The sequence below is a fragment of the Malaya genurostris genome, chromosome 3 (genome assembly GCF_030247185.1).
Source record: "Malaya genurostris strain Urasoe2022 chromosome 3, Malgen_1.1, whole genome shotgun sequence".
NCBI lineage: Eukaryota > Metazoa > Arthropoda > Insecta > Diptera > Culicidae > Malaya > Malaya genurostris.
The window spans coordinates 114333457-114358994 of record NC_080572.1 but is presented as its reverse complement, the minus strand read 5'-3'; the positions used below and the strand labels follow the sequence as shown (position 1 = coordinate 114358994).

Genomic DNA, 25538 nt, shown 5'->3' with positions numbered 1-25538 from the left:
GGTACGAAATCATAGATGCTGCTCTAGTTCCGAAGGAGGCATTACCGCCTGAACTCAGTTCAATAGAAAATTGGGCAATTATGAATGGTGATCTTCAAAAAAGAGGGAAGGCATTCGAAAACGACAAGGATACGAATAAAATGTGTAAGAAGAATGGCACAAGTGTAGCATAGGATTTTATTGACGGAATTAGGTTCAAAGGTCCCGGGTTGGCGGTTCAATGCATGGGACAGAGGTCTTACAAGCCAGTTGTCGTATGTTCGAGCCCCGACCTGGAAGGATTCTTAGTGTCAGTAGGAACCAAAGTACTAACCATGCAATGATTTTGTACACAGAGAATCGGCTACGAAGTCTGTTGAAACAGAAAGGCTAAATTCCACAAAAGGAATGTAATGCCAAGATTTTGCTTTTAGGTACAAGGTACTGGCAATTAACCTAAGAGAGAATGGTGAATAAACCAAGTTTACAATAATTTAGATAATATATGTTTGATTAGTCTCTAAAATATTCATAATTATACTAATTAACATAAATTTTTGGTCATCGTTTTCGTGCCTTTTTTTTCGTGAAAAACGCAACTTTTGATCGGAGCCTCGAAGACCTCTAGTATTCTATCCCATTCGACTCAGCTCGATGAGATCGAAAAATGTCTGCCCTGGCCCCTCCCGAAATCAGAATAATAATGAATAATAATGAATGATGTGAAGGGAATAGTGTCAAAACTAAATGAAATTGAGGTCAAATCCAGGGCACAATGAACGACAATAATAAAAAAGACAATAAATTGTACTGGATGATCGGAAAGAGAAAGTGCGCGAACTTACCATAGTTGGACAAGATTCTGCAGATGAGGAAGTTATCCTGCGCTGGATCCCGCATATACTTATTTAAGACTAAAAAGACGAACGCAATTGCACTTCGAGTTTTGATGGAATAATTATTATACGCTATAGAACAAGGATTACCTTAATGCAAGTATTAGCATGCATTCATGGAGCGATAAAAGACCGAAATCGCTGTGAAAGCGTCCCACATGAAGTACATGAGCATCGCTACTACGGTTATAATCAACGGTTTAGGGTTCCAGTGACTTGCTCATCCGCCTTGTTCACCTGATTTGGCCTCTTCGAACTATTATGTTATCTGTTCCCAAAACCTAAAGTCATCTCGGAGAAATCGATGTGAGTTTCGTTTTGGAATTTTAGACCGCTACTACCGAAACCTGTATAGCCAGGGTAAGTTTGTATTGATGGCCATATAAACTTACTCTGGCTATACAGGTATACTGATATGACCTACAAATTTAGAACATGTTTTCCATTCTCCTCGAATCGGAGTAAGGGAGCTATCTCGGACCACCTGTCGAACTCTTTCACAAGTCTTGTGGATTTTTTTTGGCCTAGAAATGGACATTTAGAAGATCTTAGACATGTGCGACTGAAATGGCATGACAGTAAACGTTAAGAAATGTAACACAATAACCTTCTCTCGGTCACAGTTACAAATTTAATTTAAATACCTAATAATGATAGTTCCAGTGTCTGTTTAAAACAATCAAAGCCCAATTCGTTCAATTTCGCCATTGTTTCATCGACTTGTGGCAGGGTGCGTTTTGTTCCATCGAAAGCAATCGCGGCACCCACTAGGAAAGAACCTTTTTCATGCTCAATTTTTCATGAAGGATAGTAAATACACTTCCATATGATATCTGTGTCATCTCAGCAATCTCACGGAGCTTCACTTTACGATCTTTCATTATAATTTTTGTCACTTCACTCACATTTTCCGGTGTAACGGGTACGAGCCTGCAAATAACTGTTATGCAAAATAACCATTATGCCAAACGATATTATTTCAACTTACCTTATTGCCAAACGGGCCATCCCCGAACTTCAGAACGGCGACCTATACTTAAGTAGGGCGTATTAATGACAAAAAAATGGCGAGGGGGTTTACCTTCTTGCCAATTTGATTCTAAAATTATAATGATTAGTCATGACCTCATTCAACTCTAGTGATTTCAACGTAATAGGAACTTTAAGGATCTTTTTTTAGCATTTAAGTTTGTTATCTCATTCTGTCGAATCAATCAATGGCATGCGTAATACCAACGAATTCTCATCACTATAAAGGAATGTTACTGATAAAATTGAATTATATCATTTTATAAAAGGAGCATGGTTTGCTTACTTAGAATCAATGTTGAAGAAGCATTTAATTAAGCTACCACGAGTGGATATTTCACTGAATATGATGTTCAATATATTACGTAAGTTGTTTGTTTATTTTACTAAACGCTTTCTAATTTTTTCACTTCCGAAAAATTTGCAGAAATTTTTGTTTGCGGTCTGCTAAACTATCAGTTCAAACACAGCACTGCAGCAGCTGTATTTGTATTCCAAAGCCCTAGAGATATACAATGTCCCGAAGGAGATATAGTTTTCGTCCCAGGTGAACACTGCAACCAATTTTACCTGTGTCTGAATGGAATTCCTACGGAGTTGTGGTGTGAAGAAAAAGGAAACTTCAATCCTGTAACTGAAAGCTGCGAAGAGGATTATGAATGTAAACATGAGGATGTTACAGAGAATGATGAATCCACAACGGATACAACAGAGAGTTCCTCTACATCAACAACTATCCCTCCAAATGATGGATACCTGCCAGTTCTTCTTCCAAATGATCCATGCCCAGCGACGGGAGTTGCGTTTCGAATCCACAATGAATATTGCAATCTCTATTACTATTGCAGAGACGGTGAAGAACGGTTACAAAAGTGTTCATACCTTCATCGATTTGATATAAATCTTGGTCAGTGTTTATTCCGTGACCAAGCTATTTGCTTTCCAGGAGCCGCGATATTGGAATTAGAACCATAGCTAATTGTTCAGTATTATAAAACTAGCCTACTTGAATACAATCTACAAACATGTTCAGGAATGTTCTAGTTATTACTGCTTAATTTATGACAGTTTAAAATTTAAATGATCGCGTAAATTCGGCATTAGAACTGTACGAATGTACGAATCCTACATAAAAATGGCGAGCTACTGCTCATGCTCTTATAAGAAAATATTTAAGATTAGTATACGAGGAATGCTCAATAGCATTAGAAGAAGGGTTCTTAGCTAAACATATTTCACATTCAAAATCATGAATGTTCGACAAAATTGTTATGTGAGTCGACGTAATTCGAAAAATATCATCTCATTTTAAAAATATGAAATGTTTTATTAGTACAGAAATGTGATTGGAATTTTTTACAACTTCTTACAGCTAGATGTTACAGTCCATAGCATTTATAGAAAGTTCAAAATCCAAATTACCTAAGTTCGAAACCAACTCCTCTGTGTTGGTTTGATGGTTTTACATCGAGGTGCTTTTTTGTTGTTATCGCGACGTGTTTGTTTTCAGCAATGTCTTTGTGAGGTAAGTCAATAACTGGTTATGCATCTCTGTTCGGTTTTTGATGTTTGGTAATAACATCAAACTGAAAAAAAGTTTTGTTATTATCCTGAGAATTCTATATATTATTGAGGTTTCAGTTTGATTGCACTGATAGCAGAAATAGTTTCCAGTTTTCATCCCAAAACAATAACAAATTGAGCAATCGATAAAGTATTATTTGATACGGCGTTTTAATTTCAACACGATACTTCCAAACTTGGACCTATTTTTTTCTCATTTTTGGGTTGAAAAAACACAATAAACACATTTTTAAATATCTTTATCGCAAAGATAATCCTTATGGGGCCCTTGACATTTTATACATTTTGACTTATTGGTTCAATAAGTAGCTGTATGTCCGAGTTTTCTACAGTTCGTACAATTCATAACATGCGGTACGAAAAACCGAACAGGAAGACGAATTTTATCGATATAGACATGGTCAGACAACGCAGATCTGGCAAATGTCACTCGAAACGAATCTGAGGGACGATAAGACTTACTTCCATCAACAATAGATGCTGAGTACAACTGCTTGCTTTCGAGTATCTTAACTCCCTCAACCATGGAGTTTTTGAAACGACCAACTCCATTTTTAAGTAAATCATCGGCTGTCAGACTTGCTTCAGTGACAACACCGTCAATTTCCACCTCCTTCGATGGAATGTAAACTCGATATTCAAAAGCAAATGATTCACAGGTCACAATATCGTTTGCCTGTTTCAAATCGTTAACAACAACTCGAATTTTATCTCTATTAACTTGAGAGATTTCTACAACTTCAGAGAAATGTGATGTCAAATCCTTTGTAATTCGCATCAAATTCAATACCTTTTCTTTGCGTCGAAAATAGACTATCCATGGCCCAGTGGTACCCTGTGTTAAAAAGCGTGTTAAAGTTTAGCCCTCGGAGTATTTAGGCTCTTACTAGTATCCGGGATCGGATTCGGATGATCTTCCATGAGATCATCCATTACATTAATTCTTTTTGTAAATAAATAATACCAAAATAAAAACTTATGTTTAGTAAAATTTCAGATATAAGAGAAATAAAAAAAAATAAATTAAATTAAATCTACCTTGTAGCTGAGTCCCTGTTCCTTTATCGTAAAGAACGACGCGAAGCTCATCCAACGATTTTTCTTCTGCTGTTTCCAATTGGCAGTCTTCTGTCGTTTTCTGCTATCTCAGTTCAAATGAAAGGTCCTATGGTCCCATGCGTTATTCCTGAATTTCATGCGGATCCGACTTCCGGATCCGAAAATATAGGGTAAAGTGTGTTAAAAATTGTATACCATCATTGAAAATGGGGAAAAACCTTTGAAAAATTTCTAAATCGACCTCAAATTTTTTCCAATTTGATGGTTTTTATCAGTAGACGGTCAAACAAACCGATTTCGGTTATTCTTTTAAGAATCGAAGAAATTTTTTTTTGTTTTTCTCATACAGAAAGGTTATGCAATCACTGTGAAACCCGACTTTTGAACCGAGGCCCGGAGGGCCGAGTGTCATATACCATTCGACTCAGTTCGTCGAGTACGCAAAATGTCTGTGTGTGTGTTTGTGTGTGTGTATGTTTGTGTGTAAGTGCGTATGTGTGTATGTAACGTTTTTTGCACTAACTTTTCTCGGAGATGACTAAACCGATTTCCACAAACTTAGATTCAAATGAAAGGTCTCGTGGTCTCATACAAAATTCCTGAATATTATTTGGATCCGACTTCCAGTTCCGGAATTATGGGGTGAAATGTGCAAAAAAATAAAAATATGTGTTCTAACTTTTCTCATAGATGGCGCGACCGATTTTCACAAACTTAGGTTCAAATGAAAGGTCCTGTGGTCCCATACGTAATTCCTGAATTTCACCAGGATCCGACTTCCGGATCCGGAAATATAGGGTAAAGTGTGTTAAAAATTTAAAATGCCATCACTGAAAAGAGCGAAAACCCGTAAAAAGTTTTCTTAATCGACCTCAAATCTTTTCCAATTGATAGTTTTTATCAGTAGACGGTCAAACAAATCTATTTCGGTTATTCTTTTAAGAATCGAAGAAAAATAATTTTGAAGAATACCACAGTATTGTATATGATAGCATGATTGATATGAGAAAGGCAACTCCATGCTGATGCACGCAGAAACGCAAAACCATCGGAAATAATTGTTGGAGGTTCAGTCATGTTAAAAAACTATCAAACCGGAAAGCTCGAATCAAAGTTTAGACTTTTTAAAGTCATTAAAAAGACTGGTACGGACACAATTATCATCAACGAGGAATGAGTGATGTGTCGTCGACCAGTATTTCACCTGAAAAAATGGCCTACAACTAACAGTTGATCCTCCAGTATAGTTGCAGAACCACCGAAGGAATTATCAAAATCACCAGAAAATCGATCAAGCTCCCCAAGTACACTGAAACGAGATAAATCGAAACCCAAATGTCCAAGAACCGAACAGTTAGAAACAGGAGAACCAAAATTCAAGCGACCCACTAGAAATATGAGATCTCGAGTACGATACAGCCCTTAATACATACAATTTAAATCTCTACATCTTCTATTAAAAACTGTATGAAATAATAGATAAAACTGTTTAATAAATGAGATGGAAAGGGATGTAGAGTTGTACTATTATCAAACACCCCAATTACATCCCTCCTAGTTTTCGAATTGAGTAATACATGAGAATGAACCGTGACCATACGGAGAATCGAGAGCTGATGGAAAATATCAGGCACAGGAGTCATTCAGTGCGAGAACGGCAACGGTACAGTAATGTGTTACTTTTTCACTGTCATATTTCGTTGCGGTGACCAGTTGGCAACCGAAGACAGTCAATGCGAACATATCGTAAGAATTAGGTTACCACAAAGTCACGTTGGAACTTATTGTAGCATAGAATGATGAGATGTGAATTCGTAACATTATTTTGACTTCGTTGTCACCATCATTATCCGGCTTGTTTCGTTGTGTCTTTCATGCGAGCATTATGTAGGAAATGTTTTTTTTTTCTACGAATATGTTACAGGTGCTACTTGGAGATACTTGGGATGAGTATTTACTTGCTCCTAATGACCAAACTGAGGCATCCTTATCGTGAGGAGTGGCTGTCTGGTTATTTGAAATGACAACTTGATTAACTTACCTTACCTAACAGCTATAGGCCTGGGGTGTCCTTTGCTGTATCAAGCATACGTCTCCACATAACTCGATCCATGGCTGCTCGTCGCCAGCCACTCAAAGCACGGACGCTTCTGAGATCACCCTCCACTTGATCGATCCACCTTGCTTGATGCGTTTCTCTTCTTCTTGTACCAGTCGGATTAGATTCAAAACCCATTTTCACTGGGCTGTCGTCCGACATCCTTATGACATGCCCAGCCCATTGTAGACGTCCGATTTTAGCTGTCCGTACGATGGGTGGTTCCCCTAGCAGCTGTTGCAATTCGTGATTCATACACCATCTCCACGTTCCGTCTTCCATCTGCACTTCGCCATAGATGGTTCACAGCACCTTTCTTTCAAAAACACTGAGGGCGCGATAGTCCTCTGCCAACATAGTCCAGGTCTCGTGGCCATAGATGACAACCGGTTTAATGAGCGTTTTGTAGATGGCCAATTTCGTGCGGTGGTGTACTTTTCTTGATCGAAGGGTTTTTCTGAGCCCAAAGTACGCACGATTCCTTGCCAAAATACGTCTCTGTATTTCTCTGCTGGTGTCATTGTCGGCGGTCACCAGTGAGCCCAAATAGACAAACTTGTCAACCACCTCGATATCGTCACCTTCTATCAATATTCGTGGTGGGAGGAGTAGTGTTTCTTCTCTAGAGCCTCTTTCTTTCATGTATTCTGTTTTTAACGCATTATTGGCCAGTCCGATACGCCTGGCTTCAGCTTTCAGTCCGATGTAGGTTTCCGTTATCTTCTCAAGGTTACGTGTTACAATATCAATATCGTCAGCGAAGCCAAAAAGTTGTACGGACTTTCGGAAGATCGTGCCACTTGTGTCGATCATCGCTCTTCGAATCACACCTTCCAAGGCAATATTGAACCAGATACAAGAGAGTCCATCACCTTGCCGTAGCCCTCTACGAGATTCGAAGGGGAGCGCATACAAACCGGGACAATGTAGTAGTCAGAATCAATGTTGGCACTGCGGTGAGTGCGGACATTGATGACGTCGGAGAAGAATTGCCCGTCGATGAGAACGTGGTAGATTTGATTTTCCGTATGTTGATCAGGTGATCTCCAGGTGGCTTTGTAGATTTCTTTGCTGGGGAAGAAGGTGCTTCGAACTACCATTCCTCGAAAGGCTGCAAAGTTCACGCATCGTTGGCCGTTGTCATTTGTTACCGTGTGCAGGCTCTCCAGCCCGATCACAGGCCTGTACATTGTCTCTCGGCCTACCTGAGCATTCATGTCGCCGATGACGAGTTTTACATCCCGCCGTGGACAGCTGTCGTAGGTTCGTGCCAGCTGAGCGTAAAATGCTTCCTTCTCGCCATCGGGTCTCGTCTCATGTGGGCAGTGCACATTGATAATGCTGTAATTGAAGAAACGACCCTTGTTCTTCAATACGCACATTCTATCGCTGATTGGCTGCCACCCAATCACGCGCTGGCGCATCATGCCCAACACTACAAATCCCGTTCCTAGAACGCTGGTTGTCCCACAGCTCTGGTAGAAGGTAGCCGCTCGATGCCCACTTTTCCACACCGTCTGTCCCGTCCAACGAAGTTCCTGCAGTGCTACGACATCGAATTTGAAGCTCATTATGCAGAATTCGGTCGTATCCTGGGAAGCCAAGCGATTTGCAGTTCCATGTGCCAAGCTTCCAATCTTAGTCCTAATTTCGTTGCGTAGGTCTTTGCCGATTATTCCGAGTCGTATTTCTTCCTTGATTATGCGTAACAAGTGTTTTCCGGGCGGCTTGTTAGGCCTACACCAACCTCCTGTCTCGCCGGAGGGCCATCGTGTCAGCATTGTTTAGAGTCCCACACTGATACAAGGATGGTAATCAGCTACTCCTAACATGGAGAACAGACGCTGTTTCGAGCCGCCCCAACATGGGGAACATACGCTCAGGTAGTCTTGCTCTCTATAAAGAGAAAGCAAGCCCCCCCTTCCCTGTCAGCTTACGACCAAGGTCCCACCGGGGTTGGTTACCCGATCTTTCCTATGGTTACTCGCACCCCAGCCGGCACCGCGGGGAGGTAGGGATATTAGTTACTGGACAAGAGGCTATGGACCACATTGGGGCCTGAATTGCGCATTGTCCAGTCGTTTACCAACCAAATTAATTAACACATAGTTTGTTTGGACTGCTGGATAGTTGTGCTGGTGCTAGTGTCTACTGTCGTGAAATGAGACTAGAGTAGTCTCATTCACTTGGTGGATACTGCACTGTATTCCACGCAGAAATCTACGCGATCATGTGTGGCCCTTCAACAGAGAATCTTTGGTAAACGAATTTATTTTTTTTCCGGCGGACAAGCAGTTTCAAAGGCATTCAGTTCGAACAATTCACGATCTAATCTAGTGATCGGCTGTCTAACTCGAACCAGAGACCTCATCATTTCAAAAGCTGTTTACTTCTCCAATACTGGTATTACTTAGAATTAATAAGTTGATGAGTTGGCTAGAGCTGATGCAACGGATGATTCCGTTAGTCCTGAACCAGCTGCACCCCTGTCTAACTAAGCTTTGGTATTACATTCCTGTAGTGGAATTTGAACCTTCTGTTCCAACAGACTTTGCAGCCGATTCAGAGTGAACAGAATCATTGCATGGCTGGTGCTACGACTCTACTGACACTATGAAATCCTTCCAGGTCGGGGCTCGAACATACGACAACTGGTTTGTAAGACCAGTGCCATATGCATTGAACCGCCAACCCGGAACGTCAACTAGTTGGATAAAGCACAAGATTCCTTTTTGGACCGCATCCTTACGTGCCAGCTACTGGCGAAACTTGCGTTCAGATTAAAGCATTGTTACAAGATTTGATGCTGAAAATGTAAAAATGTCTAGTGCATTTTTCCAAACATCATTGCAGTATTCTGGTCAGAGCTCTGACTGGACATTGCAAACTGAATTTCATATTATCTGATACTAACTCTAACTGTATTTGTCCCGCATTGACTCAACTACGTATTACGGGTTTTTAATTCTCTATATATGGCTCAATCTGTGAATGGGGAAATAAAATAGAAGCATATTCTATCGTTTCTCATACAATGTTGTAAGGAGCTTTAGTTAGAGGGGTTCATCGTTCTTCCTGAAGTGAACGAATACTTTCGGTATTGACCCTGAATAATTTTGGCAGATTGTTTGACATCCCTTATGGATTCCGAATCAGTTCTGCATTCTTCCGTGAGTGCAGAATGGTGTTGTTTTTGTAAAATCTCTACAATCTATCGGGGGTTGGAAGATTTTTTAAAAAGTACATTTAGGCATCTGCAGATCGTTCAGCATTCTTTCCTAACAGAACGATTTGTTCCTTTCTTTTTTGATCTGTTTTCCCACCTCACCGACTTCACAATTCTTTTTCTTTTATGTTTCGCTTTCCTTCAAGAAAATGACGAAAAGCCATGGCATATAAACAAACTTCAAAAAATCTGTGGCACGTGCCATTTACGCCAATTTGTTTCTAGAATAAAGTTTAAACCAATTTCTCATATTAACACTCCAAATACCAAGCCTCAAAAAAAGTTGGAACGGTAACTTTGAGCTGTTATAGCTCAGCTGTTTTTCAACGAATCTTAATAAATTTTACACCCTCGAATTTTGTGAAGTTCGTAGATTGATTCCAAAACTTTGTAGCAGACGATTGGTAAAGGAAAACCAATGAAAATTTGATTTTTCCCGTTCCAAGTTTTTTTCACACGCCCAATATGCCCTATCTGCTTCCCAATTTTCGTTCCTTTGGCTTAAACGTCGCATAGAAAAAATTGAATACTTCAACTTTACCGAGTCATAACTTTGTTGTTAGTCAACCGATCTTCAAAATTTGTTCACCATTGGAAAGGTAATACTTCCAGAAATAAAATGCACTGAAAAAAACTAAAAATAGGGTTGTCTACCCAAAGTTATAATGAAAACTGTAGATAGATGACCTAAGAAAAGATGAGACTTTTTACAATGATCGTAAATATCTCGAAATTCAAAGCGGTGACCAATATATTTTTATACATCATTCGATTGCTAGTGATACCAGCTACAATTTTCGCTCAACTACCATTCCTGCACAATCAAAAGAAAACATTAAACAATCGATGAATTTATAAATATATATGAATTTTTCATTTTTTTTTCACATGTTTGTATATAACTCAAAAATTAAAGCGATGACATGTACATTTTTTTGATTCAAAATATTGGAATCATTACCAGAAACAATGTACTGATGATCAAAATTATATATCCGTTCAAAGAATCTCAAGAAATTTGGTACAAATACAGAGAATTTCTTTTATTGGGAAAATTTTGCCAAAAAAAAACAAATCAAAAATTTTGAAATTTTATAACATATATTTTTTTTTTATTTTAGTTGGAAATTCATTATGAACAAATTTTACAAAAAAACTGAAACTTGGATTTCACTGAAAATCTTAAAAATTTTGGTAAACATATCTAAACTCTAAAAATAATTATGTTTTTGTATTGGACAATTTTTATGCACAACCCAAATGGAATTGATAACTACTTAAATTAGGTTTTTTTTTGTTTTAGGTTTTCCGTTAAATCTAAAAAAATCGGTAGAAGATCGGAAATTTCAAAATTTCTGATATATATTGCGTTCCAATGTTTCTGCAAATCAAAGTGAAAATATTGGAATCCGTTTTGATTTCATCTGTTTCAAAGAGACATAGAATTTGTTTCTATTAATAAAATAAATTTTGTGACAACACGGAAATTTTTAATTATTCCAATGGTTTTGTACAATAAGAAATAGAACGTAAAATTATATGAATTTCATATACTAACCCATGGCAAAAAAAACCAACTACAATTCTAAAAAAAATTATTGCTTGATTTTTTTTACAATACATATATCTTAAATTTTCCGATATCCTAAACAACATCGCTATCCTTATAATCGATAGAATAATAAAATTTAAATATCACAAACTTAGAATTATTTCGAAATGTATAGAATTCGAAAATTATTTGAATTTTCTATTAGAAAACAATTCAGAAAAAGTAGAATTCTGAATTTACAACAAAAAATCACACGAAATTAAGCAAAACTTGATTTTATCCACCTAGTTGTGTAATGATGCCTTTCTTATATCTCTTTTATTCTCATATAAAAAATGTTTTCTTCAAACAGTTTTGTTTGATTTTTGAAAAACATGAAAGCTAGTGCATGAACTTGTGTAACCTACAAAATGAAACAGTTCTCAAATCGGTTAGGCCATCTTTCTCAGTGAAGTGAGTTCCACTATTTCAGGTTCCACTTATGAAACTGGAATCGCCCCGAATATTGGCTTTGCAGCACCCTTTGCGATTAGCAACAACCAACCAATCTATTTGCAGCTAAAAGTTGTCTTCGTCTCGAAAAACAACCTCTTCGTTTGAATGCTTTTTACTGAATGAAACCCTACACCTATGTTATCAGAACTAATTGGCTCAAGTGGCATATTCCCCTAGTTATTTGGAGATTTGTGCTTTGCCGTAGCTTCTAATCAACTTCCTGATGGGAAGGGAAGGATAAAAGGAACATGGAAGGGAATTGGGAATTGGGTGAGGTGGGAAAACAGCACACAACATAAAGAAATAAATCGTCCTGCATCCCCGAAAGAACGCTGAACGATCGCAGGTGCCAAAATGCGGTTGATAAAACCTCCAAACACCGAGAGGCCTTAGAGATTTTACAAAAGCGACACCATTCTGCATTCTCCGAAGAATGCGAATATTTTTCAATGAAAAAACCCAATGAATAAACATAATTTAAAAAATTTTTAAAAAATATCTCCTCCGCCTTATTTTACAAACATGCTCGAAAATATTTTCTGTCAAATACAAGAAACGGATTTTTTTCGTTTGCTCAATGTTAGATATAGCAGTTCAAAAATAACCTGTTTTTGAACTAGTTTTGCTCATAACTTCGGTTCAGAAAACGCTACCTCGATACGCCAGTCATTAAAAAATTGGTTTTAACAAACTCTAAAAGATGTTCAAAGATACCTATTCGAAAAGAGAAAAATATAAAAGCTAGAGCAAAAAATCTGATTTTTAGAGAAACATTCTAAGTTGCTCTTTAAAAATAGCTGTAACACTAAAACCGTTGCAGATACTACTATGGTGTCCTCAGCAAAGCTGCTCGATATAAGTTTATCTACAAGAAGCGAAGAATGCAGTCCTCTATCTCAATACATCCGGAAAATAAGTTTTGGATCACCTTAATAATAAGAGCCACCCTAATACCATGTACATCGACATATGGCTTATCTTCACTGATCATTTGTTTTGAAGACATCATAGCTCTAAAGTATAAGGTTAAGCCATAAATGTTTTTGTCCTCCTAAATTGTGGATCCGGACCACTGTGCAATGCAATTTAACTCGGAAATTTTAAAATTTCCGATCTTTTACCTATTTTTTGAGATTCTACGGCAAACCTACAACAAAATCAGAATTTTAGTAGTTATCAATTGCGTTTGGGTTGTGCATAAAAATTGTTTAGATCGTTTGTCCAATACAAAAATATAACTATTTTTAGAGTTTGAGGTTATTTACTAAAATTTTTAAATTTTTCAGTGAAATCCAAGTTTCAGTTTTTTTTTTGTAAATTTTGTTTATAATAAATTTCCAACTAAAATAATAAAATAATATACGTCATAAAATTGAAAAGTTTTGATTTCATGTTGTTTGTCAAAATTTTCCCAATAATAGAAATTCTCTGTATTTGTACCAAATTTCTTGAGATTCTTTGAACGGATATATAATTTTGATCATCAATACATTGTTTCTGGTAATGATTCCAATATTTTGAATCAAAAAAATGTACATGTCATCGCTTTAATTTTTGAGTTATATACAAACATGTGAAAAAAAAATGAAAAATTCATATATATTCTTAAATTCATCGATTGTTTAATGTTTTATTTTGATTGTGCAGGAATGGTAGTTGAGCGAAAATTGTAGCTGGTATCACTAGCAATCGAATGATGTATAAAAATATATAGGTCATCGCTTTGAATTTCGAGATATTTACGATCATTGTAAAAAGTCTCATCTTTTCTTAGGTCATCTATTTACAATTTTCATCATAACTTTGGGTAGACAACCCTATTTTTAGTTTTTTTCAGTGCATTTTATTTCTGGAAGTATTACCTTTCCAATGGTGAACATATTTTGAAGATCGGTTGACTAACAACAAAGTTATGACTCGGTAAAGTTAAAGTTTTCAATATCCAATTCGCGATGCAGGTGCCGCATGAATGCAGATAGGGCACGTTTTGAGCTTGAAAAAAAACTTGGAACGGAAAAATTCTGATTTTCATTAGTTTTTCCTAAAAGATCTTCAATAATGATATACCTAAAATAATCTACGAACTTCACAAAATTCGAGGGTGAAAAATTTATCGAAATTGGTCAAGTAACAACTGAGCTTATTATTATTATTATGTTGCTTTATTTACCCTCGGTTTTAACCTTACGGTCATTCACCGAGGTATTACGGTCATTTACTGAGCTATGATAGCTCAAAGTTACCGTTCCAACTTTTTTTGAGGCTTGGTGCTTCGCGTAACTTTTTTAGGCTTGGTATTAGGAGTGTTAACAATTATGAGAAAGGCATCATTGCAAAACTAGGTGAATAAAAAAAGGTTATTTTTTTCTATTTCCATAGAATGCAAAGATCAGAAATATAGGATTCAACTAGATATTTTATGAAATCAAATTAATTAAAAATTCACCAACAAAAATGATAAAGCTCAGGATACTGATGCTGTAACAATTTATTAACTATAACAAAGTAAAGGAAAATAAACACCATAGGAATTTTCCAGCTAGGACTAGTGATAATCGTGACACTAACATGGTTTATTGCAATAACTTTCAGTTTGATCAAGTATTCGTATCAGTGTTGTCTTCGAGAAACACATTTCGCGTTCCAAACGTGGTCACAGAACTCGCGAGCTTGATTCCAGTGTTGATTATCGGGACAATCTAGTACATGTAGTGTTCCATAAACACAGCGGTAAAATTTGTTGCAATCTCGATGGGGGTGATAAAACAGTTCTGCTTTTAGGCAAGCCGGTGTTGACGGGTCAGCAAGATTTGAAATAGTGCTTGTTGATGGAGTGCTGACTGTTTCAGTAGCTGTTACGGGTCCGATAGTAGGAGCAACAGCCACATCGATAATACAAACAGAATTCTCAGGACGGTTACATTTCCTTGTCAGGGCATCAAAGATAAGAGATGATGAACAGTGCTGATGGAATGCCATTTCGTCAGTACACGTGTAAAATGATGAGCACTCGGCTGGATCTGGTACTCGGACTGTGCCTACGTTCCCAACACAGGGGTTCACAGGTTTTACAGGTTTCACTTGGGGTTCCAAGGTATCCTCCGAAAAACATTTTGCCTTAGTAATATCTTGACATTTGCTTGTAGTGACATCGAAATGTTTACTAGCTGAGCATGCAACTTCATACTCTTTGTCGCTCATGCACATAAAATATTTGGTGCAATCTTTCGAATGGGGGACGAATTTCAATCCCAGATTTCCTTTACAGGGGCTTACCTGATCAGTCACATCTCGGATGCAAACTGAATTTTCTGGTTTATTACATTTTAATGACTTCGTATCAAATACTTTTCCGCTTCCGCATGGCACTAAGAATTGCTGGTCTTTCATACACATGTAGTAACGTGAGCAATCGTCTGGGTCGGGAAGATTTTTGATGCCTGTGTTCCCAACACACTTTTCGTTGGATCGAATGGTTTTGGATTGAACTAAGGAGAGGAATGCTACCACGGATCGCTTGTAAAACGAAATCGAAGGATAGGATTAACATGGATCATTTTATGATAATAACTAACCATACATGGAAATGGGATTTTTTACAGTAATGAATTCGTTGATAACATTACAAATTTATTTATTATTTTACCATAAATGCAGGACACTGTACATTTTCTTTCCTGTCACAGGTTTCGGTTACAGGATTGAAGGCTGTTCCGGCAGGACATTCCTGCCGCACGGGATCGCCATCCACACAAATGAAATAAACCGAACACTCAGTCGGATGAGGGCGGAACGTTGGAGTTTCCGTATTTTGAGCTGGGCATTCTACGTCGACACACTTAGGTGCATTGGCAATCAAATTGCACTGTTGCAGAGTCCGATCAAATATCAATCCATCGGGGCATCGACCTCTGCTTTGAACTCCATTTACGCATAAAATGAATTGTGAGCAAGAGTACGGTATTGGAAACCTTGCAACTCCTTCCGATGGGCAGTTCACACAATATGCTGGATCCCCATAATCACATTTACCATTTTGGAATATTGGATATTTGGTGGGGCACTGCAACAAGTGCGCAACTCCGTTTACGCATGAATAATATTTCGTACAGTCACTCTCATGTGGTTTGAATCCAGAATTCACTCCCTGGCAGGGATTGGTTTCAGCAGTTGCGCTGACAAACAGCAAACAACCAATAATCGAAACTGCAATACAATGTTCTACAAAACAAACAAAATTTGCTTTAAAATAAATTAGTGATTATTATTCACATTTTCACTCACTTAACATCATATATTGGTTAATTATTTGCTGGAACAACAATCAATCCAACAAGTTCCGCGCTGTTCGAATCTATCAGTTGAAGTAACTGCTATCACCACCAGAACCAATAAATTTATACAAGAACCAGTTGCCGGGTGAGTTCATTTTCGCGATGTTCGCTGCGACCCGATGAATGTTATCTGCTAGACTTGGATAAAAACATGCAGATACAGAAATCAGATTGTCAAATTATCAGTCGCCATTTTTTCGCTTCCTGGCTGTTATCTGAAAAGAGCTTTATCACCGTTGCTTCTTTAGCCACTGCCGTATACCGTGTGATCCTTTACTTCCTGCCTGTTATAACAAATGAGATAAGGCATGCGTATTGTTTTTCGAGATCGATTAGTTTATTTCAATGAATGTGAAACATTTTTGATGATTGCCTCATCCATCGCAGAGAGCAGCAAATCATCCATTTCTGTACAAAGGGGGAATTGTTTAAAATCTAATACACATTAAAGACGACCTGGCTGAACCAAAGTTTAGCTACAACTACCAAAAACGATGAAGTAGCATGACTAAGAAAGAACTAAGTTCAGCGCAATTTCTTGATAAAACTCGATTATTAACAACAAAACCCCCTTGATTAGTTCAAGCCGTTTCACGTACTAAGAACAACACAACGAGGTAGTTTATTGCCCGGTGATTAATCAATTACTCAGAGACTTGGAGATTACGTTTTTACCTTTTTTTTTTTATAAATATAAAAAATAGGTATAGAATTCGCTCAAACTAGAAAAATTTTCCAAGGCCCGGAGGGCCGAATGTCACATACCAATCGATTCAGCTCGACGAATTGAGCAAGTGTGTGTGTGTGTGTGTGTGTGTGTGTGTGTGTGTGTTGTCAACTAATAGGTCGAGATCTCAGAGATGGCTGGACCGATTTTGATCAAACTAGTCGCAAATGAAAGGTCTCCCGAGCAAAGTCAAACATCAAAACGAGAGCAAATCGAAATCTTATTATGATAGCAACATCAAATTGAAATCATTCAGTAATAGCCGTTCAACCGAGAAGGTTGTGTATAGAAGCGTACAGTTTAATAACGCTGGTTGGTTTACACGCGTTAAATACGACAACGGTTGAACTACAGGTAGAGACCTGTTGGCAGCAGCCGTTAAAACGTATAGTCGTGCTGCATAAGAGAGCCCTAGTGCTGGGCCAAGCTGGTGAAGGAAACAACAAAGAGCGTTTCCCAAACTCTACCCAGGCCGCAATATACAGCCACAAGTGCTGAGCAGAAGAGTGCAAAGGCACATCGAAGAGGAAGAGTGCAAAGGCACATAGAAGCAGGAGAGTGCAAAGGCACACCGGTGCGAAGGCACTTCGGTGCAGAAGCATATCGGTGCGGAGCACTAGGAAGAAGGAGACAAGACAACTCGGTCTTTCCACTGCCATACAACACGCAGGTATACACCGGTGACCTGCGCTGGTTACAGCTGGCGAAGACGAAAGCAAATCGGAATTCGAGTGGTGCTGGATGTCAGGTAGCAGTAGCATCACATCATATTCTATCGCTACAGTGAGCTTCAGCATTGTATCAACGTCCAGATACATCCAACAAGAACATCTAGAGCAACGAGGATCTACACGGCAGTGCAACGGAGATAGACAACAATTTCAAGGTAGAAGTTTTTTCTTTTCCTTTTGATTGAGTACTGTGTAGTGTTGGTTTCAAATTTTATTTTAAAGTTTAGTTAAAAATTTTAATGTAATGGATGAATCCATGGACGTAAATCCTAGCATGAATCCGATACCCCCACGAACGAAAAAATATCAGGAGAGCTCTTCTGGGCCTTGGATAGTCTTTTTTAGACGTATATCAAAGCCATTAAACATTTTTCAAATTAATAAAGGTTTGACATCACGATACTCTTCAATCAAAGAGATCATAAAAGTAAATAACGATAAAATTCGTGTTGTGGTAAATAATTTGAAACACGCGAATGATATTGTCTCTTCGGAACATTTCAATAAAGAGTATAAAGTTTACATACCCTCCAAAGATGTCGAAATTGACGGTGTTGTTACCGAAGCGAGTCTTTCGGTAGATGATTTACTCAAGCATGGTGTTGGTCGTTTCAAGAACTCTATGCTTGAGGGTGTGAAAATACTGGAGTGCAAACAACTGTACTCAGTAGTTCATGAAGAGGAAAAAAAAGTTTATCGCCCATCAGACTCGTTTCGAGTGACATTTGCCGGGTCTGCGTTGCCGTCCCATGTCTATGTCGATAAAATTCGCCTCCCTGTTCGGCTTTTTGTTCCAAATGTAATGAATTGTACGAACTGCAAAAAATTCGGCCACACAGCTACTTACTGTAGTAATAAACCAAAATGTATTAAGTGTGAAGGGCCTCATAAAGATAATGATTGCAACAAGGAAATTGAAAAATGTATTTATTGTGGGAATAGTCCTCATGATGATATTTCAGTATGCACTGCATTTAAAGTGCACAAAGACAAAATTAAGCTTTCTTTAAAAGCACGGTCTAAGCGCACATATGCAGAAATGCTTAAAACGGTCATTGATGTCCCCCCTTTGGAAACCGAAAACGGGTTTTCAAATCTAGAGGAACCAGAGGACTCTGACTCTGACGAAAATGGTGAAGGTAATTCGTTTATCACTACCCAAGGGTCAGTTAAGAGAAAGAAGTCTTCCTCCAAATTACCAAAAAAGACACCTAAAATTTCATCTTCAAAAAAGATCCCCGTGTTAAACAAAAAAAGTCAAAACCAAAGACTGTGCCTCCTGGTTTGTCAAATTCACAAACCAATCCAGGATCTAGTACAGAAAAAGATAATAATCCAGTGGGCTCCATTTCACAGCCACCAACAGGATTACTGAAGTTTTCGGAAATTGTTGAATGGATTTTCTCAGCATTCAATATATCTGAACCCTTAAAGTCCCTCATAATGGCATTCCTTCCAATAGCTAGAACCTTTTTGAAGCAGTTATCAGCTCAATGGCCAATTGTCTCAGGTTTTGTATCTTTTGATGGATAATTTATCACCCGTCGCAAATGATACAATCACTGTCCTGCAGTGGAATTGTCGAAGCATCATGCCAAAACTTGATTCATTTAAAATATTATTGCATAGTCAAAAATGTGATGTATTTGCTTTATGCGAAACATGGCTTACTTCAAACATAGCTTTAAATTTTAATGATTTTAACATTATACGTCTCGATAGAGACTCTCCGTATGGTGGAGTGCTTTTAGGAATTAAGAAATGTTATTCCTTTTATAGATTAAACATCCCTTCAACTTCTAGTATAGAAGTTGTTGCTTGCCAAATAAACATTAAAGGCAAAGATATTTGCATAGCTTCGGTTTATATTCCTCCAAAAGCACAAGTTGGACAGCAACAGCTTAATGAAATGGTTGAAGCCCTTCCTGCACCACGATTGATTCTGGGGGATTTAAATTCGCACGGTATTATGTGGGGTTCCGTTTACAATGATAGCAGATCATCTTTAATACAAAACATTTGTGACAATTTTAGCATGACGGTATTAAATATGGGTAGCATGACACGGATCCCAAGACCTCCGGCACGCCCAAGTGCATTAGATCTATCTCTTTGCTCAACATCAATTCGACTAGATTGCACCTGGAAAATACTGCCTGATTTACACGGTAGCGATCATTTACCAATCATCATCTCAATTAGCAGTAGCAATTGCATTGCTACTTCCGCTAGTATTCCACATGATTTGACAAAAAATATCGACTGGATTAAATACCAAAGTAGTATCTCTAGTATTTTGAATTCAATGGAAGAGCTCCCTCCACTTGAAGAATATGACTTCCTCATTTGTTCGATTCTGGAGGCAGCAGAACAATCCCAAACTAAACGCTTTCCTGGGCCAACGACTAACAGAAGGCCTCCCAACCCCTGGTGGGACAAAGAGTGCTCAGAGGCTAAACTCGCAAAACAAAATGCTTGCAAGACGTTTCTAAAACGGGGAGGAGGAACTCCTCAGAATTTTGAAAAACTTATGGTTTTAGAAACCAAGTACAAGAGCATACTTCGAGCCAAAAAATGTAGCTATTGGAGACATTTTGTCGAAGGTTTGTCAAGAGATACCTCAATGAGCACTCTTTGGAACACGGCCAGACGAATGAGGAATCGTAACGTGGGCAATGAGAGTGATGAATACTCGAACCGATGGATATTTGACTTTGCTAGGAAAGTTTGCCCAAATTCTGTTCCTACGCAGAGCATTATACGGGAATCTCCTCCAAATAATGGTTTTATTAATAACCCATTTTCAATGATGGAATTTTCTATAGCACTCTTGTCTTGTAACAATAACGCTCCAGGGTTGGACAGAATTAAATTCAACTTGGTGAAGAATCTGCCCAACCCCGCAAAAAGACGTTTGTTGGAATTGTTCAACAAGTTTCTTGAGCAAAATATTGTTCCACCTGACTGGAGACAAGTGAAAGTTATCGCCATTCAAAAACCGGGGAAACCAGCTTCCAATCACAACTCATATAGACCCATTGCGATGTTGTCCTGCATCAGAAAATTGTTCGAAAAAATTATTCTACGACGTCTCGACACTTGGGTCGAGACGAACGGTTTGTTGTCAGATACTCAGTTTGGCTTCCGTAGAAATAAAGGGACGAATGATTGCCTTGCATTACTTTCGTCTGACATCCAAATTGCCTTCGCTCAAAAGCAACAAATGGCATCTGTATTTTTAGACATTAAAGGAGCATTTGATTCAGTTTCCATTGATGTTCTTTCAGACAAGCTTCACCAAAATGGACTCCCAGCGGTTATAAATAATTATTTGCACAACCTTTTGTCAGAGAAACACATGCATTTTTCACATGGCGATTTGGCAACACTCAGAAATAGTTACATGGGTCTCCCGCAAGGCTCATGCCTCAGTCCGCTCCTCTATAATTTTTACGTAAATGACATTGACAGCTGTCTAGTAACCCCATGTACACTAAGACAATTGGCAGATGATGGCGTGGTTTCAGTTACTGGACCCAAAGCTATTGATCTGCATAAACCATTGCAAGATACCTTAGATAACTTGTCCGATTGGGCTGTTCATCTTGGTATCGAATTCTCTGCGGAGAAAACAGAGTTCGTCGTCTTTTCAAGAAAGCATGATCCCGCGCAGCTTCAGCTCCATATGACGGGAAGAATGATCCAACAGGTTTTAACTTTTAAATACCTCGGGGTGTGGTTCGATTCCAAATGCACGTGGGGAGGACACATTAGGTTTCTGATAACAAAATGCCAACAAAGAGTAAATTTTCTTCGAACAATAACAGGATCTTGGTGGGGTGCTCATCCGGAAGATCTAATAAAATTGTATCAGACAACGATACTTTCAGTGATGGAATATGGATGCGTTTGCTTTCGTTCCGCTGCAAACTCTCATATTATCAAACTGGAGCGAATTCAGTATCGTTGTTTGCGAATTGCTTTAGGGTGCATGCATTCGACACATACAATGAGTCTTGAAGTTCTGGCGGGAGTTCTTCCATTAAAAGATCGATTTTGGGAGCTTTCATCACGCCTGCTAATAAGATGTGAGGTGCTGAATCCCATGGTAATTAATAATTTCGAACGACTAGTCGAGCTTCGATCTCAAACAAAATTCATGACAGTATATTTTAACCATATGTCACAGGAAATCAACCCTTCAAGATATATTCCTATCCGTGTCAGCCTCCTAAATGTCCCTGACTCAACTTTATTTTTCGATACATCCATGCAGCGCGAAGTGCGTGGAATCCCGGATCATCTACGTTCGACGGAAATCCCAAAAATATTTTCAAGTAAGTTCAGGCATATTGACTCTGAGAAAATGTTTTACACGGACGGATCGCGAATTGAAGAAGCGACAGGGTTTGGTATGTTCAACAATAATGTTTCGGCCTCATTTAGGCTTCAAGAACCTGCATCTGTTTATATAGCAGAGCTAGCAGCAGTTCATTATAGTTTGAGTGTAATCGTCACATTAATTCCAAACCATTATTTCCTCTTCACAGATAGTCTGAGTGCAATTGAAGCCATTCGCTCAAACATGACTGGCAAGACTGAACCGTTTTTCCTGGGCAAAATAAAACAGTGCCTGAACGACATATTGAACAATAATTATCTAATCACTATAGTCTGGGTCCCGGCTCATTGCTCCATTCCTGGCAATGAAAGAGCCGATATTTTAGCCAAACGTGGTGCTATTGAGGGTGAAATTTATGAGAGACCAATTGCTTTCAACGAATTCTATAGCTCGTCTCGCCAAAGAACACTTGCCAGCTGGCAAGCTTCTTGGGATAAAGATGATCTGGGTCGGTGGATGCACTCAATTATTCCGAAAATATCGACAAAGGCATGGTTCAGGGGACTGGATGTGAGTAGAGATTTCATTCGTGTGATGTCCAGACTCATGTCCAATCACTACACGTTAGATGCACATCTCCTTCGAATTGGGCTCTCCGAGACTAATCATTGTGCTTGTGGCGAAGGTTATCGAGATATTGATCATGTCGTTTGGACATGCGTGGAGTATCGTGATGTCAGATCTCAACTAATAAATTCTTTGCGTACCCAAGGTAGACTATCCAATATCCCAGTTCGAGACATTCTTGCTTGTCGTGACCTTTCATACATGAAACTTATTTATCATTTCATAAAGAAAACTGGAGTTTCAATTTAATAAAGGCCCCTTTCAAGACTTAGTTCTGATCCCAGCTGCGTCCATGAGTTCAACCAATAGCTAAATTAGAATAAAAATAATGTAATGATACAAACAAACTCGAAACAGTTTATGAAATTATTAACAAAATGTCTGAAAATAACAGCTTATTTTATAATTTATAGAAGTTAATCGTTTGGTTCAAATAATATTTCCGAGTAGATTTCATAATTAATGACGAGTTACCTAAGATGATATTTAAGTAATAAGAGAATATGTTTTAATAAATGCAAAACGTTGTGACTATGTTAGAATTAAGTTAGGATAAAAAAAGTGATGCTACGGCGAAGAAAAACTTATGTAAACTGCCTTAAGAAATAAACGTATTTATGAAAAAAAAAATCAAATTGAAATCTTAATTTGATCTCAGCTCATCAATTTTTCAATTGATATCACATTATGTTATCATTTTGCTGTTACTTTTGGAAAAAAACTTGGGAGGCAAAAATTTTGGGAAAATCCAAAAATGAGTATTCAAAGGCAACAATTTATTAACTGCATCAAAATAGGACTAATTCCATTAGGCGATACAAAAATGCAAAAATTAATTTTAATGGAACAATTATTTCTTTAATTCTATGTTGCGTTTTACAAAAATTGTTCCTGTGGCAGTTGTCCGGAACCATAACCGTGATCAAGGAAAAGATTTTTGTCAACACTTTTGCAGCTTTTACACCAATAATCCTCTATATTTTTATTTGCGAGATTATTGTTGTAGCACCACATATCTGGAGGACATTGGATAGGTTGACGATCATTGGTGCCACGTCTATCTGAAGCTAGTTCTTCTCCTTTAGCGATCTCCTGGCATACTGAGCCTTCACCAGATCCAGCCAAAAGGTGGCTGATCGTCAGCCACAGAAAGACCTTCGTCAGGAACTTGTTATGAAAAATACATTTGACGTCAACGGTTTCCTTCTGGTGGGATACGTTAAATATCAGATTCTCTAACAGTTTTCGCGTTTTGTTAAAAAAGGATGTTAATTCTTCTGACTATTATTTTCGGTTGTTGTTTTGACCGTTATTGTCTGTGGTTCAGAATTCGAGTATCGGTATTGCCAAAGTGATTGTTTTTTCGTGAATCAACTAACAAGTCCTTTGAATAATACGCTCTTCTTTATATCATACTAGCTGAATTACCCGGCGTTGCTCGGAAATGTTTCTTGAATACAAGGCCGCAAAAACAATTTTAGAAATTGTTCTGACCATTGAAACACTCAGAGCGTAGTGAAACACAACCTATTTCCACGTAATCGCTCAAGACTGTGAAAATAATTATTTGATAACGAGATGCTGTTCATAACTACGTTAAAAAACACTTTCGTTCTATAGAATAACGATTCAGTTAATTCAAATGTTATCGTAAACTTATTTTCATCAACTCGGTTCGACAGTTTTCTTATTTTACATGAAAAAAATGCACAATAATTTTATGATTTTTTCGTCAATTCAGATCAATTTTACCTCCCTTGGTTAAGACTATTTATTCCCCCTGCCTCTTGTGAACATTTTTGTGATCCTCACTTAGTTTCTAGAAATATGCAGTTCTAGTCAAGAAGTATCATTTTTTCATAAAATACGATAAATTCACTTTATACTTCCCATATTTGGGGCACTTGCTACACACCTTCCTTGAAATAACCCTTAAATCTATTTTGATGTGAAGGTAGTATCTGTAATAATCAAGAAGTATCATTTCTCGTTCAATAAATTTTACATTGAACTCCTCTTTTGTTAGTGAATTAGCAACAGCTCTCTGCCCTCTGAGTAGTGTAAAAAGTATCTGTGCTCCTCAAAAAAAGAGAGGGGGGATGAAAAATGATTTTCCAGACTCTTTTCTCCTAGTTTATATCCTCCGGCTTCCCTCGTTTGTCGACAAATAACATAAATTTAACAATAAACCTTATTTCAGAGGTACTTGCTACAAACTCAAACATTTTGTTCACCTGTGCAATGAATATTTGATCTCGACAAGAAAAAATAGTTTTATTACCACCTCTGAATTGCAAAAAGTACCTCTGCCAAGTTTGGTGATAATTTACTGAGTTGTTATGGAATTATTCCGATATTTACAAACAATTGAGCTGAGAGCTTCTTCAATAGACACTTGCTATCTGTGCCTGTCGAGAAATTTCGATTTCGTTAAACTCGAAACATTTTGCCTCAAATTCCCCCTGTAAACACTTACTGCAACCATCACCTCTCCCACCCCCCTTCTCATTAAAATATCTCATATAAGAACCTATGAACAGCAAGAATTACTTGTGCCAAGAAAGTTAATAATCTATTGAGTTGTTTTGGAGTTATGTTCGATCATATATACAATTTATCCTTTGCATGTTTGAGTTTGATCTCCTGTTAAAGACCCTAGCTAGGCCTCCTTCCCCCTAAAAATACTCTTATGACCGTCTTTGAAAAGCAAGAAGTGTCTGTTCTAAATTTGATAGCAATCCGTTCAGTAGTTTCGGAGTTATAACATTAAAAACATTACACCCCCCTTTTCAAAGGCACTTGCTGCATTCACCCCCCCATATAAGCATATCAAAGATGTGCAAAATGTTTCTATGGTCT

At 37.9% G+C, this 25538-nt stretch overlaps 1 protein-coding gene across 1 annotated transcript; it reads right to left on the bottom strand.

Annotated features, from left to right (window-relative positions):
• Positions 1-14406: 14406 nt before the first annotated feature.
• Positions 14407-16361, bottom strand: LOC131434864 (probable chitinase 10). The gene is made up of 3 exons (XM_058602084.1): positions 16203-16361; positions 15565-16139; positions 14407-15434 (listed from the first exon to the last, which is right to left on the bottom strand). Exons 1-3 carry the CDS (start codon positions 16210-16212, stop codon positions 14529-14531), a joined length of 1491 nt encoding a protein of 496 aa, XP_058458067.1. The 5' UTR covers positions 16213-16361; the 3' UTR covers positions 14407-14528.
• Positions 16362-25538: the final 9177 nt, after the last annotated feature.